This window comes from Panthera pardus, unplaced genomic scaffold (genome assembly GCF_024362965.1).
Source record: "Panthera pardus isolate Hobbes unplaced genomic scaffold, ASM2436296v1 HiC_scaffold_2, whole genome shotgun sequence".
In the NCBI taxonomy this organism is placed as follows: domain Eukaryota; kingdom Metazoa; phylum Chordata; class Mammalia; order Carnivora; family Felidae; genus Panthera; species Panthera pardus.
Genome location: NW_026526765.1, coordinates 34375322 through 34392116, shown reverse-complemented (window position 1 = coordinate 34392116; position 16795 = coordinate 34375322). Strand labels below are relative to the sequence as shown.

At 37.7% G+C, this 16795-nt stretch overlaps 1 protein-coding gene across 5 annotated transcripts in view; it reads right to left on the bottom strand.

The window, feature by feature from the left end:
- Window positions 1-772: 772 nt before the first annotated feature.
- Window positions 773-16795, bottom strand: part of GHR (growth hormone receptor) — a 269897-nt gene continuing 253874 nt past the window's right edge. For all 5 annotated transcript variants that reach the window (XM_019464275.2, XM_019464276.2, XM_053906961.1 and 2 more), the window contains 4 exons: window positions 12361-12526; window positions 9121-9211; window positions 4109-4178; window positions 773-3777 (listed from right to left, as the gene is read on the bottom strand). In XM_019464275.2, the coding sequence (XP_019319820.2) occupies window positions 2806-3777; window positions 4109-4178; window positions 9121-9211; window positions 12361-12526 (1299 nt within the window). In that variant the 3' untranslated portion in view covers window positions 773-2805. The remainder of the gene's footprint in view (window positions 3778-4108; window positions 4179-9120; window positions 9212-12360; window positions 12527-16795) is intronic.

The following is a 16795-nucleotide window of genomic DNA, read 5'->3' as shown; positions in this document are numbered from 1 at the left end:
TACTCTCCCTGGGGTTCCCCTCAGGAATTTGACAAAAGACCTGACTAAACATAAGTAGACCATAAAACACATGACCCAGACCCAAGGAACAGTATGGCCATAGACCATCCCTCATACAATGATTGAGCCAATCAGGAATGGACAACCCAGCACCTAGAGTTATCAGTCAGTAAGGGTAGGACTTGAGAAGGAACAAGGGGGAAGGGAGAGGGGTGCTGACCAGAACCTTCTAAAACAAAGACCCTTGCCTATCGTCCGTGGGCATTCACTTTCGAATGTCCCCTCTCTACAGAGAGAGCTTTGCTACTATTTCTACTTTCTGGTCTTAGACTCTAATAAACTTTTACCTGTTGCTCATTTTATTTTGTGTCATTCTTCGAAGCGGCGAGACAACGAACCCGGGTATGGAGGTAAAATAACAAATCCTGCAACACAAGCACCACTTTCTCCTCACTCTCCCGACTCCTCATGTCACACATGCTATGTTGCATCCAAAACATGGCTCTAAGAGCCTCTGCCTACGAGGTGTTACAGCCAAGGAGAAGGCATAGTCCAGGCAAGCTGGAATAGTAATTTTGAGCTGGGCTCCTGCTTCCTCAAAAAGAGAGGGAGGGAGCTGCCAGCACATAACAAAAATCTCCACATCCATTGCCAATGTGTTTAAACTGATTGTGCTCAGCTCCCCTTCCAATGAGAAGAACTGAAGAGCATGCGGTCTGGTGTAGGGTGCCTTTCATGTGGGTGTTTGACAATAGAAGCATGCCACCACGGGTCCAAGAAAATAAATTTATTAAACTTCGAAGGAAAAAAATCCACAGACATGAGGAGAGTTAAATATAAACTGCAGGACACAACTAGTCATACTAGTGAATAATGGCTTGTGTGGCCAGCAAAGTACCAGAATGACATTCTGAGACTGATTGAGGTATTTAGCTATTTTTGGCTATAGAAATTGTTGTCAGCCTATGGTGAAATAGTAAGATAGTTTTCCCAAGCACACAGTTTTAAGTTGAATTAGGTTCTACACGGATGAAATTGTATATGAAACTAAATTATGTAGCTCTTAGAGAAAACTATAGCAGCAAGGTAGCAGAAAAGATCTATTAAACACCTATTACAAAGTAACATGTTGAACTTGGAACACCCAGTTCTAGCTTTTCACTGTCCTTCCCGCAAGAAAGAGGGAATTTAAAATCACCAACCATTAAGCCTGTTTCCTAAAAAGGTCTGAGCTAAATGGCAAATACTATTTAAGTTAAAGCTAACTTTAAAGTTTCATTAAATGTAAAAAAAAAAAAAAAAAAAAAAAAACAACAACAACAACCAAAACTTAAAGTGAGAAGCATTTTTCAGTGAGATGAGATTCTTCTCTTTGGACAAACCTTTTGGGGAATAATCCCAATGCTCCCAAGAATGATGTTGAACGATAATTTCAACATTACTTCAGGACGCTTCTTTCTCTTCTGACTACCCTCTTGGAGGCCAATCCACTCAGAGGGGAAATAAAAAAATGAGGACACTTCTTTGCTACTTTAAATAAACCCTAGAAAGAGTTCGGTGAGGAAGAAAGTTTCCACCATTGGTTTAAGAACATTTTGACTTATCTGAGGGGATTGAAAATCTTGTTCCTTCTGTTTCTTGTTACAATGAATAGTGGGTATATTTCTTGATCTTTTGGTTCCATTATCTGGTTAACTTCATTTTCAATTTGCTTCGACTTACAAAATGCTTCTTGTACTTTATTCCCTTCTTAGGTCACTGTGTAATAGAATCACATTGTGTTAGAAGAGATACCACTACAAAGGTTCTGGGGCCATCGCTCATGATCTGCCTGCCTAAACACTCCCTCCGTGTGCAACAATAGCCCCTGAGCAGCCTGTCAGTAAGGACCAGCTAATACCCTCTCCTTCTCTTAGTAGGGAGCTCTCTGACCTGAGCCGAACTTTGGGTAAGGAAGAGTCTTTTGTTTGTTTGTTTTGGTTTGGTTCACGATGAGTAGACCTGTGCATACATCTTAAAAGTTGTCTCAATTAACAAATATTTCTTTAAAAATTTAAATTAAGACAAGCATGTGCCAATAATGCAGGTAACAACAATCACTTCAGAATTGCTTAAGGAGTTTTGGGAGGTACAAAAAGGGCCGCGTAAAAAACTAACTTGCTTATTTGTTTTTCTTTAGGTGGACCGACCAAAGCATTAAACCGGCTTTAGAGTGCGGTTGCTACATTCTCCAGATGGGTCTGCATGAACTACGGTACACAGCGTGTAGTGTAATATAAAATAGCCATGCTTGTAGTGTAAATTCTTAAAAATACCTTTATAAATTTTATGTCAAAATAAATGTTTTACATATCCAAACTATTTCTTGCCTTCTTACCTATAATTTTAGTTCCGGATTATCTAAAAAACATTGGCCTGTGCTCTGATTTGCATTCAATTTTCCTGAACTGCAAAAGCCACCTGATTTTTTGCTTTTTCAAAAAGCATGATTTACTATACATTAGAAACAGCCATTCAATGCTTAGTATCACAAAATTAACACCCACATTAACAAGACAATCACTGCCACTAAACAGTCTTTGAGACGATTCTTTAAAATATTTACAGTTCACAATAGGAATATCTATCCGATCAGGCGTTCTTGTTTCTTTTTTAATATTATCTTTCAACACTTCAGGAAAAAGGCATTTAGAATCCGCTCCCCCCATCCCCCCCAAAAGTTTAAACATTGTTTTGGTGTAAGCACTCATGCCCTAGCCAGCTCCTCACCATTCAATATGTAGCTTGTGGGAAATCAAAGAAAGGCTACGGCATGATTTTGTTCAGTTGGTCTGTGCTCACGTAGCCACACGATGAGAGAAACTCTTTGTCAGGCAAGGGCAAGGCTGTGGCATTGAGCACGAGGCCCTGCGGAGACTGTACTATGTGAATGGAGGTATAGTCTGGGACAGGCATCTCAGAACTCGGAGCCCGTTCTGCTGTCCCAGACTGGCCAGCGGTAGTGGTAAGGCTTTCTGTGGTGATGTAAATGTCTTCCTGGTTAAAGCTTGGCTCCACACGTGATTCAGCCTCGACGTGAGGGGCCACAGCGATGCACTTTTTGGCGTCTGCCTCGCAGAAGTAGGCGTTGTCCATGACGAAGTTTGCTTGGCAGAGTGAGACCGCTTCTGGAGGCATGTCACACGGGGATATCCCTGTCTTATTCTTTTGGCCTGGGGAAAGGACCACACTCCCCGCTGGAGTAATGTCGCTTACCTGGGCATAAAAGTCGATGTTTGCCAGTGAACTCGGATTGCTTAGCTGAGTATGGGCAGCTTGATGAGTTGACTCAGTTCCACTAATAAGAAGCGGTCTTGGTTTGTTTTCCTTTGCTAGGATAACACTGGGCTGCTGAGTGGTAGGGGTAGCATCAGTAGAAGGTGAGTTATTTTGATTCTTCTGGTCAAGGCACAAGAGATCTACTTCCCCTTTTAACCTCTGTGGCTGAGCAACCTCTGAGGTACCATCACACATGTCACTGGCATTGAAATCAGTCTCCAAAATGTCAGGTTCATAACAGCTGGTACGTCCAGAGTCATCATCCTTTGCTCCAAGGATGTTAAGTGATTTCTCATGGTCATTGCTTAGAAGTCTGTCTGTGTCGGAGCCTTCAGTCTTTTCATCGGGGTCATCAATATCCAGCTCAATGAATTCAACCCAAGAGTCATCGTTGTAGAATTCAGGTTTATAGTTGTCATGAATGGCTAAGATTGTGTTCACCTCTTCTAATTTTCCTTCCTAGGAAACAGAAAGAAAATGAAACCTATCAAAAGGAACTCATAATGATGAAATGTTTTCACAAATAACATTCAGAGACTAAAATTATGGTCACAAGAAAAGCGATAGCAACAAAGCCATATAATAAACACATTAGTGTAGAACTTTCAAATACATCATAAGACATTCTCATAAGTTTAAGAGATACATTATTATTTTGAAACATTTTTCTCCAGAGGGGTTAAAAATGGGATGGGATGCACATGGCTTGCAAAAGCTCTCAACATAGGACAGTACGCTTTAGGCGGCATTTAATTAGTGTTATCTAGGCCTTAGATAATTTATTGAGTACCTTGAGGAGATCTGGATCAATTCCTTTAATCTTTGGAACTGGAACTGGGGGAAGAATCAGCATCTTAATCCTTGAAAACAAATAAAATTTTGGTTTGACATATCTGCAAAGTTATACATTCTCGTGTTTCAAAAGATAGGAATAAAATATTAATAGAACTATTACTTATTCCAAATATTCTGGTACTCCATATAAGTGGAGTATGAGAAAGAAAATAGTAAGCAGTAAATGATGAGGAAAAACTACAGAAGAAGAAAAAAGCAACAAAAGTCAACAAAAAGCCCTCATGTGAAGTCAATTTAAATAAAACATAATAGGTTGATGGGGGGTGGGAGGGTGGGGAGGGTGGGTGATGGGTATTGAAGAGGGCATCTTTTGGGATGAGCACTGGGTGTTGTATGGAAACCAATTTGACAATAAATTTCATATATTAAAAAAATAAATAAAACATAATCTTTTTTTCCTTATGTCTTTATTGACGGCCAGCAGCAGTATTTGGGAATGAGAAATCTGACTCTATCTGAAGCCAATTTCCATTTCATCTATAAGGATGGCAATTTTAATGTACATCTCATCAGTAGTTTGCAGAAAAGAGGAAGGAAGAAAGAAGAAAGAAAGAAAGAAGAGCTGACTCACTTGAAGCCAAAATTATTTGCACCCTCAAAAATGGGATGAATTGAGATAAGTTTGTACCACACAGCTCACATTAATCATAAAATTACCTAAGATGATCTCATCAACCAAGGTGTCATTGCAGGCTTCATTTCAGTTGGGAAAGGCTACACTTGAGCTATCTCTAACTGATCAATATGGATTTATATACCCAATTCTATGATGTGCTTGAATTTTCTGTTCCCAATATTTAAATTATTTCTTGATCATGATTCATTTCAATGTCTCTTCTGCCTGTCTTGCAGTTTATTGTATCCCTAGCACTTAGAACAATTCCTGGCACATAGAAGGTACTCAATAAACACTCCTTGAATAAACTTGAATACCTCATATATCTATTTTGTTAATAGCATAACTAGAATTTGTGTCTTAAAATTAACATTGCAGCTCTGGAATAAAGCTCAGAGATTAGCTATTGTAGTCAGTTCATTTATTGTTTTAAAACAACAAGAGTCAGAGGCACCACTGTTAGGCAGGGATGATAAACTGCTTTTTGGATATTAGCTGATATTCCACTTAATGTGAATGGATCGTCTAGTCTATTCAATAGGGAACCCATCTTCTGAATATTTCCATTTGCCTTTTTACCTAACCAAGGAATAAGCCAAATTTCACTTTTTAAATTGCTGTAAGTAGCCTCCACTAGGTTTACTTAGCGGAGCAAGTGTTAAAACAGATTTTTACTGATGAATAGAAGATACAGAAAAAATATAAATTATTAATAGTTGCTACCATTTTTTTGGAATGCCTCTGATAAAACAGACACCATAAGATATATTTCACACTAACCTATGGGCTAGTAAATGATGGTCTGAGGGCCAAATCTGGTCTGTTCTCTGCTTTTGTAAATAACATTTTATTGAAACACAGTCATGTTCATTAGTTTAGATATTATTATGACTGTTTTCATGCCACGGTGGCAGAGTTGAGTAGTTGTGACAAAGATTTCATGGCTCCAGAGGCCTAAAAATTTACTATCTGGGCCTTTAGAAAACAAGTTTGTCAACCAGACACTAAACATTTTATTGTTCTTATAACTACCAGGGAGGCAGATATTATCTGTGGAAAGATTTAGAGATTTAAGGAAGGTACTCAAATCATACACTAATACTTGGCACAGCTGGGGCTCAAATCCAAAGTACTTAACCCCCAAACCCAGGCCTTTTGCCTTCTGTCATGCTGCTGTGTTATTTGGTCCTACATCTCTAAATGAATATTTCAAATGTCAAAAACATAGAAAAATGCAACACAATTGTAATTGCAGGAAACAAAGATTCCTAAATGTCTAATGCTTGACTTTGTTATGTTTGCCTCTTGATTTGCAGAGTATAATGCATTTAGGCACATGTTAGCTTTCTCGGACTTGTAGTTGACTTCCCGCCAGGGTAACAGAGCCTGCAGCCTATAGCGCTCAAGCAGGTGATGGAAATGCACGAAGCAGGCCTGTTGCAATGTCAAAGGGAGGGATGCCAATGGTCACAGAGAACACATATCCTTCCCAAATGGAACAGCTGGTCCTCTGCTTCAACACATGTTGCCATGCAGGAATATCAACTGAATGTCACTAGATCTTTCAGATTTTATTTTATTTTTTTAATTTTTTTTCAACGTTTTTTATTTATTTTTGGGACAGAGAGAGACAGAGCATGAACGGGGGAGGGGCAGAGAGAGAGGGAGACACAGAATCGGAAACAGGCTCCAGGCTCCGAGCCATCAGCCCAGAGCCTGACGCGGGGCTCGAACTCACGGACCGCGAGATCGTGACCTGGCTGAAGTCGGACGCTTAACCGACTGCGCCACCCAGGCGCCCCTAGATCTTTCAGATTTTAAACATGACCTGGAAATCTGGGTTTTTGTGTGGAAATTCCCTAGTTTGTAAACATTTTGTAGCAAAATTTTTACTCCAAAATCAAATACATAAAATAACAAAACATTAAGATCTGCAGGCTGAGCTTGGCTTTCAGATTGCCAGTTTGCCACTCCTGTCTGATGCTGATTCAGTTGTTTCTTTCCCCGTTAGTAATAGCTCAGAGGCTGGGATGAGTGTATGGTGAGAATGACTGAATACAGAGTAAAGATAACCTGGCCTGAAGCTATGTTTGTGACTTTGCCATCATTTTATTCAAATCCAAATCACATTATAAATATGGAAAGGGAAAAGTGGCATGGACTCAAAACTTCATACAAAATGTAGAACCTGAGCCCTTTAGAGCCCTAACATTCTGGGGAAAGCTGACATAAGAACCTCATTCTTTGGAGGATCATTTTATTTATTTATTTAAAAAATTTTTTAATGTTTTATTTATATTTAAGAGAGACAGAGAGAGAGAGACAGAGGGAGACAGAGTGCGAATGGGGAAGGGGCAGCGAGAGATGGAGACAGAATCTGAAACAGGCTCCAGGCTCTGAGCTGTCAGCACAGAGCCTGATGCGGGGCTCAAACCCACGAACCAGGAGGTCATGGCTTGAGCTGAAGTCAGACACTCAACCAACTGAGTCACCCAGGTGCCCCTGGAGGATCATTTTAATCATTAGAACTTCATGTTCTTTCCACACCTGTTGACAACTGTTTTCTCCTGTTTCCTACTTTCTTTGGAACATGGAAATTTAGACCATGACAAGGGTTTTTATGGGCAAATGAAAGAACAAAACTAATTCTTTTCTATAAAGAACTTATTTAGTACAGGAAATGTGAGAGTATAGTAAAGATTTCAGAACAATTTTATAATTTGGTAATTCTGACTAAGCATTGAAGTTAAGAGCTTCATTATTCATAGAAAACTCTTTTATACAAAGATTAATATATTTTCTTTAACATCCTATTTGTTGAGAGAATTATTTTTTCTTTGAAATATTGGTAGCTAATATAATTAACCAATATAACAAATTTACATGGCCTTCACAAAGACTCAAAACTGACAGCTTATGTTAAGAGTGAATTACTTTATATACGTAGTGGGTATGTCTACTGTACTTATATATAAATTAGTCCATCAACTATATAGATCAATGAATTCAAATTAATCAACAGAATTATTTGACTCTTCTGTTGTTGGCATTATTTAAATATATAAATTGCTTAAAATTCTATAAATTTATTTACATTTACTATTTCCCTCCAACAAATGAAAACCATATTGTCATGCTTTATAACACTCATGCTTGTAAAAGAAATGCTGTTAAAAAGTTAGATGAAAATGAAATTCTGCAGAATGTCTTCTGCTTTCCCATTGGTTTACATTATGAAACTGGAGATGCTACTCTAATTAAAAAGCTTTTGCAATGTGTTCACATAGACCCTATTTTGATTTGTAGATGTCTCTTGGCTTCAGCTGGAGAACATGTCTTTAGTTCTAGGAAATATGGCCAACCACCTTGGTTTGTCTGGAACTGAGGGGTTTCCCAGGACACGGGACTTTTGGTGCTCAAACTCCCAGGAAAACCGGGAGAGTTAGTCACCCTAGTCTAGGAGAAGGGGCAGGATTAACCCAGGGGACTTAAAAAAGTACTCTAAAAGTAAGAAAATTTGCAATCAGTACCAATAACATTTCCTATATTCCTATTTCCAGTCTGTATGGAATTTCTTTCAGGGAGAAAAACAGAGAGTGATAGCTGATACAGCTCAAGGGACATTTAAACTTCATTATAATCCAACATCCTCATATTATTGATGAGAACATGCAGCCTGGAGAAATTAAGGGGATAATCAAACAGCAGTAGCAGAATAATAGCTGGAACCAAGTCTTTGACACCAATACAGAATAGAATCTCCTCAAACTTAGAAAGAATTGTAGCTGTATTTACAAATTCAGGTAATTTGTAACATTGAAATAAAATTTAATGATTTAAAGAAAACCCAGATTTACTTGAAATCGCCATCATACGAAGTCTAAAACGGTTATATTAGATTGAATTATCTAGGTGGCTTTAGTTCGCCTTTTAAATTTGCTTCTATTTTAGGCCTGTGTCAAACTCAGCCAAAGGTTCTGTGCCACCTTGTCATCCTAGAGTGGATGGGCCTGCTCGTTCAGGACTCTGAAGAGGTCAAGGGGCAGCTCAGAGGTAATGATTTTGTGAAGGAGGTTCATATCACAAGGTGTGCAGTCACTAGCCTCAGCGTCCTGGTCCTATACAACTTCCCAGATAGAAAAGACACCTGTGAATTCTCTATGATGAACACAACAACGTGGTAAATGTATACCTAGGGATAATATTTTACTGCATTAATTAAATTTTTCACTCATGATTTGCAAAAGAAAATATCAAGTAACAAATGGAAACACATATGGAAATCTAAACACTGGAAAAAACATCTAAATATTAGACCATTTCCCACCTACCTTTGCTGTTTAGAAAATATGAATAAAAATAGTATCATCGTTAGCCCAAATATTCCAAAGATAGTAATTAAGAACCATGGAAACTGGAAATCTGAAACACACAAGAATAGCATCTCACTCATAGGGTTAGGAATAGTTGAAGTTTACATTTCACTTTCCTTTTTCACATAAAAAGATTTCTTAATTTGTATTCATCTAGTAAAGTCACCGATTTCTTCTGCTAATCACTAAAACAGAATGCAATGATATGGAGTATTTTCTTTTCCAAGAACATTTCTGTCCACTGCTTCAAATCCTTTCACATATGAAAAAAAAAATCGAAATGAAGAAACAGCAAACAATTTAAGCACAATCCATGTTTGCATTAAAAAAAACCCTGCAGCAACCCCTTTAATTAAGCACCTTATGTGTTCAGGGTGCATCATTAGTGGCTTCAGCTCTAGAAAAAAGTGCTGTTTGTTAACATACTACTTTACCTAAATAATGTCTACTTGGTTCTTTCTTTTTTTTTTTTTAAGTGTGGTAATATTTTTTTTTAATCCTCCAGACTGAGGATATATCAAAAAGATGGAGGCAGAGTTTCTATTTTTGAATCATGACTGAAACTTCTTAGACATGAAGACCATATATTTTACAGCTTAAAACATATCCTGTGATAGAAGATCACTACTGGGGCTCCCATTTTCAGATTATAGTATATGTGTTAACAGACTTGGGGGAATCTGTTTGTAAAACTTCTGTTTCATTTCTTTTGGAAAATTAAAATTTTTTTCTTTTTTTAACCTTTTTTCCCCAAAGTTTATTATTTATTTTGAGAGAGCAAGCGAGAACAAATGCATGCCAGCAGGGGAGGGGCAGAGAGAGGGAGAGAGAATCCCAGGCAGGCTTCGTGCTGTCAGTTCAGAGCCCGAGGTGGGGCCTGATCTCATGAACCATGAGACTGTGACCTGAGCCAGGATCAAAAGTTGGACACTTAACCGACTGAGCCGCCCAGGTGCCCCACTTCTATCTCATTTCTTAAGACCAAGTGCCTACCAGCTGCTTGCAGTAGGTCCCCAGTGTTCTTACCACTTACCAAGAGGTTACCCACTTTTTAATTGAAATATAGTTGACATACAATCTTATTTTGGCTTCAAGTGTACAACATAGTGATTCAACAGTTCCAAACATTACTCAGTTCTCACCATGATAACTGTCGTTACCACCTGTCACCATACAATGCTATTACAATATTATTGACTACATTCCCTATCCTGTACTTTTCATCCCTGTGATTATTTATTTTATAACTGCAAGTCTGTATCGCTTAATCCCCTTTACCTATTTCACCCATCCTCCCTGTGCTCTCCCATCTAGCAACCACCAGTTTGCTTTCCGTTTTTATGAGTCTGTTTCCATCTTGCTTTGTTGTTGTTCTTTTTTTTTTTTTTTTTTAGATCACACATATAAGTGAAATCACAGGGTATTTGTCACTTAGAATTATACCCTTTAGCTTCATCTATGCTGTGAATAGCAAGAGTTCATTCTTGTTATGGCCAAATAATATTCCACTGTGTGTGTGTGTGTGTGTGTGTGTGTGTGTGTGTGTGTGTGTATAAATCACATCTTTTTATCCATTCACCTATTGATGGACATTTAGGTTACTTCTATATCTTGGCTGATGCAAATAATGTTGCAATGAACATGGGGATATATATATATATATATACGCACTTGAATTAGTATTTTCATTTTTGTTGTATAAATACCCAATAGTAGAGTTACTAGATTGTATGGTATTTCTATTTTTAATACTCCATACTTTAATACTCTATTTTTAATATTCCATACTGTTTTCCATAGTGGCTGCTCCAATTTACTTTCTCACTAACAGTGCAGGAAGTTTCCCTTTTTTCCACATCCTCATCAAGGTTATCCACTTTACACAAAAAAGGCAGGTGGAGTTTACCTTAATGTTGCTTTATTAAAAGTAGATTTTATGCTGTAATGTTCCTTTCTTATTTTTATTTTCTTATTCAGTTATTAAAATCTCCAAAGGAGATATTATGTATAGTATAAAGAATTAACGGAGGAGAGAATACCATTTTATATCTTGTGGTATCTGTAACTTTGTATCAATGCCAGAGTATCAATGACAGTTCCTGTATGTATTCAGGAACATAACAAAGCTAGAACTTCAGGTTTTTTTTTAAGGAAAACATTTTTTTGGAAGGAAAAATCAGTTAAAGAAATCTATGCTAACTGAATTAAATGGCATCACAATAAGCTTAAAGGGTGTGTTGCAAATTTACTTTCTAAACCAGAATTTCATTATATCAAATATTATACAAAATAATAAGCCTGTTAACTAGAACTTAGAAAAAAAAAAACAGTGCTACAGGCATTTTCATTTAAGCGCTATTTAATATCATGGATTTTACTTGTACCATCAATGCAAAAATATAAATTTAATTTCTCTATTGCTTGTGATTGCTTCATTAACAAACTTCACATCCTCATACATAGCCCTGTGAACCCTCTGTGTTTAATTGTGGATGCACTATAGCTAATTCCCATGTGGGAGTGATAACTTTATATACTTATTGTTCATTATTAGGCAGACTTCTTTATGTATCAAAAGTTTTAATTCTTTTATTTTGAATTCATAGACCTCATTTCTTTGAACTTGCATTATCTTTGTATTTTTCTTATATAAGATCTTCAAATGTTCCATGTTGTCCTTGCACATAACTAGCATGCTACTTATTAAGGCTTTCTCTCGGTGAAAACCATACCTAAGCTTCCTAAAACCACTAAGCAGCTGCCATTGACAACCTATGCTGACACAATAGTAGGCTTTTAGATGCCACATATCCATCCATGCATATAGATACAGTATTTCTTCACTATGTATTTGAAAACATTTTTTTCTGATTATAAATGCAAAACAAACTCATAGAAAATTTTATAAGTATGGAAACATATAAATAAAAGAATCATCTGAAATTCTGATATCCAGAGATATCCCCCATTAATATGTTAGTACATCTTCTCCTCTCTAACTTACACCTCCCCCAGGACATTTCCTGAATTAAATAATTAAAAAACTAAGTTCTCCTTCCCCTTCTGTAATGAATAATATCTGTTATAGACTGTGAACTTGAGGTCTCTCACTCTGACATTTGAAGCTAATGGATCGTGATCTGAACAACGTTACGACATTGACAAAAGCCACGTTGGCTGCCATTTTAAATCTTTTACCTTCTTCACATGCAAATGGGCTCATTTGAGGAAGTGTTACATAGAGCACCTCACTGAACTCGCCATATTTTTCAGAGTTTCGTTGTCTGGATCTCACACGCACTTCATATTCTTTATCTAGTCTCAGTGAATAAACTGGAACTGATGTTGACAATACAGGGTCCATCTTTCAAGACAAAATATAAAACTTACTGGTTAGTGAGACAACAACTCAATGCAATAAACTCTATAAAGTGTTTCTGCATCTGTACTCAAAATGAATTCTGTGAAATAGCACAGGGGGAGTTTGCTACTTAAAGGAAGATCAAAGCAAATAACTTTGTTAAGAAACATTTTGTTACATGGATCACAGTTCTCCAAGCTATTTTGGAATAAACCCAAAGAAATAATAGGCTTGTTTATAGAATTGCAGCTCCATCTTTGTACTAAGCTGTCAGATATTCTATACAAAGCATAATAGAATTAATATGGAGAATGGTGGAACTATAAAGAAAACTACAGATATGTTTTCTACCCTTTGGGATATTACAGTTTTGCATGAAGACATAAGAACAGAAAAAAAAAAAAAACCAACATTATTTCTACACCAAAACAAATTATAGTCAAACACACACACACACACACAGAGTTTGTTCTTTGGAAATTCTGGGTAGTCACTCATAAGATCACAGAACTGGCAATGGTCCTAGAAAAATCACAGTTGTCTAAATTATTCTGTTAGAAGCAACTACATACCTATTCTGCTTCTTCTAGAAGGCTTAAAAGTACTTCAAATGGTTTGCTATTCAAAATTTGCAAAGACATGCCGCTAGAGTCCTTGGTAACAAAAATCAAGGTCCCACAACCCTTCTTTTACCTTCCTGGGGAAGGGTAATAAGGCTATTAGACTTTTAAGACATAAGGCCATCAAAGAAATAGACCCAAGTAATAATGGTGTTTTCCTTCAAGTTAAATTCTCAAAGCAGATATTCAATATGTGCTTTTCATGTGTTTCCAGATAGAACACCTTGTTACCATTTATAGAAAATTAGGAACACTTACATTTTCAACAGCATGGATTTTTCCATTAAAAAGATTCTCATAATTTGTCTTATTAAGTCAGAGGCTGGGCCTGCAGCTTCTACAACAAATTTCCTTTCACCTCAGTAAGTTTCTACTCACAAAGTCTCTATTTTTTCCCCATGTGTACATGGGATGGTTAGTTTGTATCTTTTTTGAAGCTTTTTAATATACGATATATTTGCATGCCTAAAGTGCATTTTTATTTATTTATTTATTTAAAAAATTTTTTATTATGTTTATTTATTTTGAGAGAGAGACAGAGTGCGAGTGGGGGAGGGGCAGAGAGAGAGGGAGACACAGACTCCGAAGTAGGCTCCAGGCTCTGGGCTGTCAGCACAGAGCCTGACGCGGGGCTAGAACCCATGAGGGTGAGATCATGACCTGAGTCGAAGTTGGACGCTCAACCGACTGAGCCACCCAGGGCTCCCCACCTAAAGTGCATCTTTAAAGGCAGGCTTCTGAATTTTAAACTTACCTTATTGGTTTCCTTAAATATTTTTTAAACTGTGTGTGTCTAGTTTTGAAGCCCTAATTTCTGTTATTGTAACTAATATTATTAGAGTATAGATTTCACTAATAACAAAACTAAAAAGAGGCCGTCAGTGATTTGACCGATGGTCCTCTCTTTATCTTCTCCCAACCCTCTAAAGAAGCCACACCCCACTCGATCTGGCTCCCACAGCCTGCACTGAACCCTGCCACCTGCCTTTGAGGGAAGGCCTACACTCTGCCCATCCTCAATGGAAGTATTGCTGATATCCTAGGAAGTCTTTCTTGGCCCTTTTTCCTACTCCATCCTGACAGATAATCAGTATTAAGAAGATATTACTTCTTATATTTCACTGCTTATATTTCTCTATTACACTGCAGATTCCCTGGAGCAAACAAGGTCTTCATTACCTTTGCATTTCCAAAGCCCAGTTCAATACCAGGTACACAGTGGGTGCTCAAGAGAAGGCCCATATAACTGTGGATAATTCTATGCCACACATTAAGTCTTAAAAAAACCCCCATAAATTCCTTTTTTAAATTTTATTTATTTGAGAGTGGGAGAGCAAGCAGGGGAGAGGGGCAGAGGGAGAGACAGAGAGAATCTTAAGCAGGCTCCACGCTCAGCGTGGAGGCTGACACGGGGCTCCATCCCATGACACTGGGATTATGACCCGAGTGGAAACCCAGAGCCTGACGTTCAATTGACTGAGCCACCCAGGCACCCCAAAAAACCCATACATTCTTAACTTGATCTGGCAGGTAAACAAATTGCAAACAACTACATGGTCATGACTATTACTTTCATATTCAAAACGTATTTAGTTTTAAAAAAAGGCAAAATTCAATATTGTCATTGGCAACCTGAATTCCTGATATAAGCAGCAAACACTAGCTTCCACCCTCCTCTCCACCTTACAAACCTCACTTGTTTTTTTTTAAAATATTTTAATATTTATTTTTGAGAGAGAGAGAGAGATAAAGCACTAGCGGGGGGGACCAGGAGAGGGGGAAACACAGAATCCAAAGCAGGCTTCAGGCTCTGAGCTGTCAGCACAGAGCCCGACACGGGGCTTGAACCCACAGACCACAAGACCATGACCTGAGCCAAAGTCGGTCCCTTAACCGACTGAGCCACCCAGGCACTTCCAAACCTCACTTGTTTTTATGGTTATGGCATTTGTGCTCATAACCAATTAGATGGTGTGTTTCTTTAGCAGAGGTCAATTTTTTTAAACATTTATTTATCTTGAGAGAGAGAAAGAGAGAGTGGGGGAGGGGCAGAGAGAGAGATAGAGGGAGAGAGAGAGAATCCCAAGCAGGCTCCATGCTGTCAGCCGAGAGCCTGATGCGGGGCTCAATCCCATGAACTGTGATATCATAACCTGCAGAGCAGAAAACAAGAGTCAGATGCTTAACTGAGTCACCCACTCAGTCATGAAAACCCTTGGTGTTCATGACAACTCTGAGACCCTTGTAAAAAAATACCATGAGTATATAACTTCACTCATAAAAGGTAAGTGAAGTAAAAGTTAACTGACCCCTTTGGACTATCTTACGAGATTGAGCAGAGATGCAATTAAAAGTGAAACAAAGCCAAGCTGGGATGCAGCCCTGAATGGTCAATTGACTGAGTCCCAAGCTCCCATGCACCTTCCTCAGTGTGTGAGTTTCATATCTGTGCATCAGCTGATACACAACTATATGCACTGGGCTTTCAGGGTTGAAACTATGATTCGTAAATCTAAGAATGCTAATGTTTGGATTCACACCTTTGCTTTTTCTAGATAGTCAACCTTTTTGTTTCAGGACTCCTTTATACTCCTAAAAATTACTGAGAATCCTAAAGGTTTTGGTTTACTTGGGTTATGCCTATTGTTATTTACTGTATTAGAAATTCAAACTGAGAAATTTTAAAAATGGTATTAAATTGATTTTTATAAAAGTTATACTTTGCAAGACAACAGAATTATAGTGAGAAAAATGACTTTGTTTTACATTTTTGCAAAATCTCTTTAATGGATTTCTTAATACAAGATGGTGGTATTTTTACATCCACTTCTATATATATATTTTTTCCAAACAAAAGGTCTCATATATTACCAACCAATCTACTGGTGCAGAAGCATAGTAACAGAGAAAAATCATTCCCTTGATAAAGCATGTCTATTGTTCAGGTAGTGGTGATGTTTACAGAGTAATAGGATAGGAACACATGACCTTCATGCAACATAAATATGTGTATTATCTCATGTGCAATCCCTTATAGACCCAGCGTGGTTTTTCTCCAATGCCTCCTCTTGGAGTTGTACTTGATTTTATTACCAGTTTTCATCTGAATCCACCGGGGAATGGGATGATTCTGCTTTTGTTTCTTGGCTAGGGATCACTGAACTTTCAGTGATGCTGAAAGTTTTGTGAGAAGACGTGGCGAGGAACAGTGAACTGCACACCATGATGGCGGAGAAAAGGAGCTACATCTGCTTCTGTATTACATTTGCATTAAATCTGATGTGTTGTCTTGGTTGAAGTACATGAATAAAATCTGGTCTCACACAGACATATAGTGAGGAAAAGGAGGGATATTTTAATAGCCTTTTCAGATAACGTGGATATTCTTTTTAAAATATTTTAAAGTAATCTGCATACCCAATGTGGGGCTTAAACTTACAACCCTGAGATCAAGAGTCGTCGACTGAGTCAGCCAGTCCATGTGGATTTTCTTCTTTAACACTAATACCAAAACTCAACAAGTGGTAGTTTTTTTTTTAAGTTTCTAAGAAATGTTAATTTTGAAAAAGTGCCCATTGGCACATCTTAGCTTACGGTATTAAATATGATTGCCTGCAGAAAAATCAATACTGGGGATAGTTCAGAGTAATTG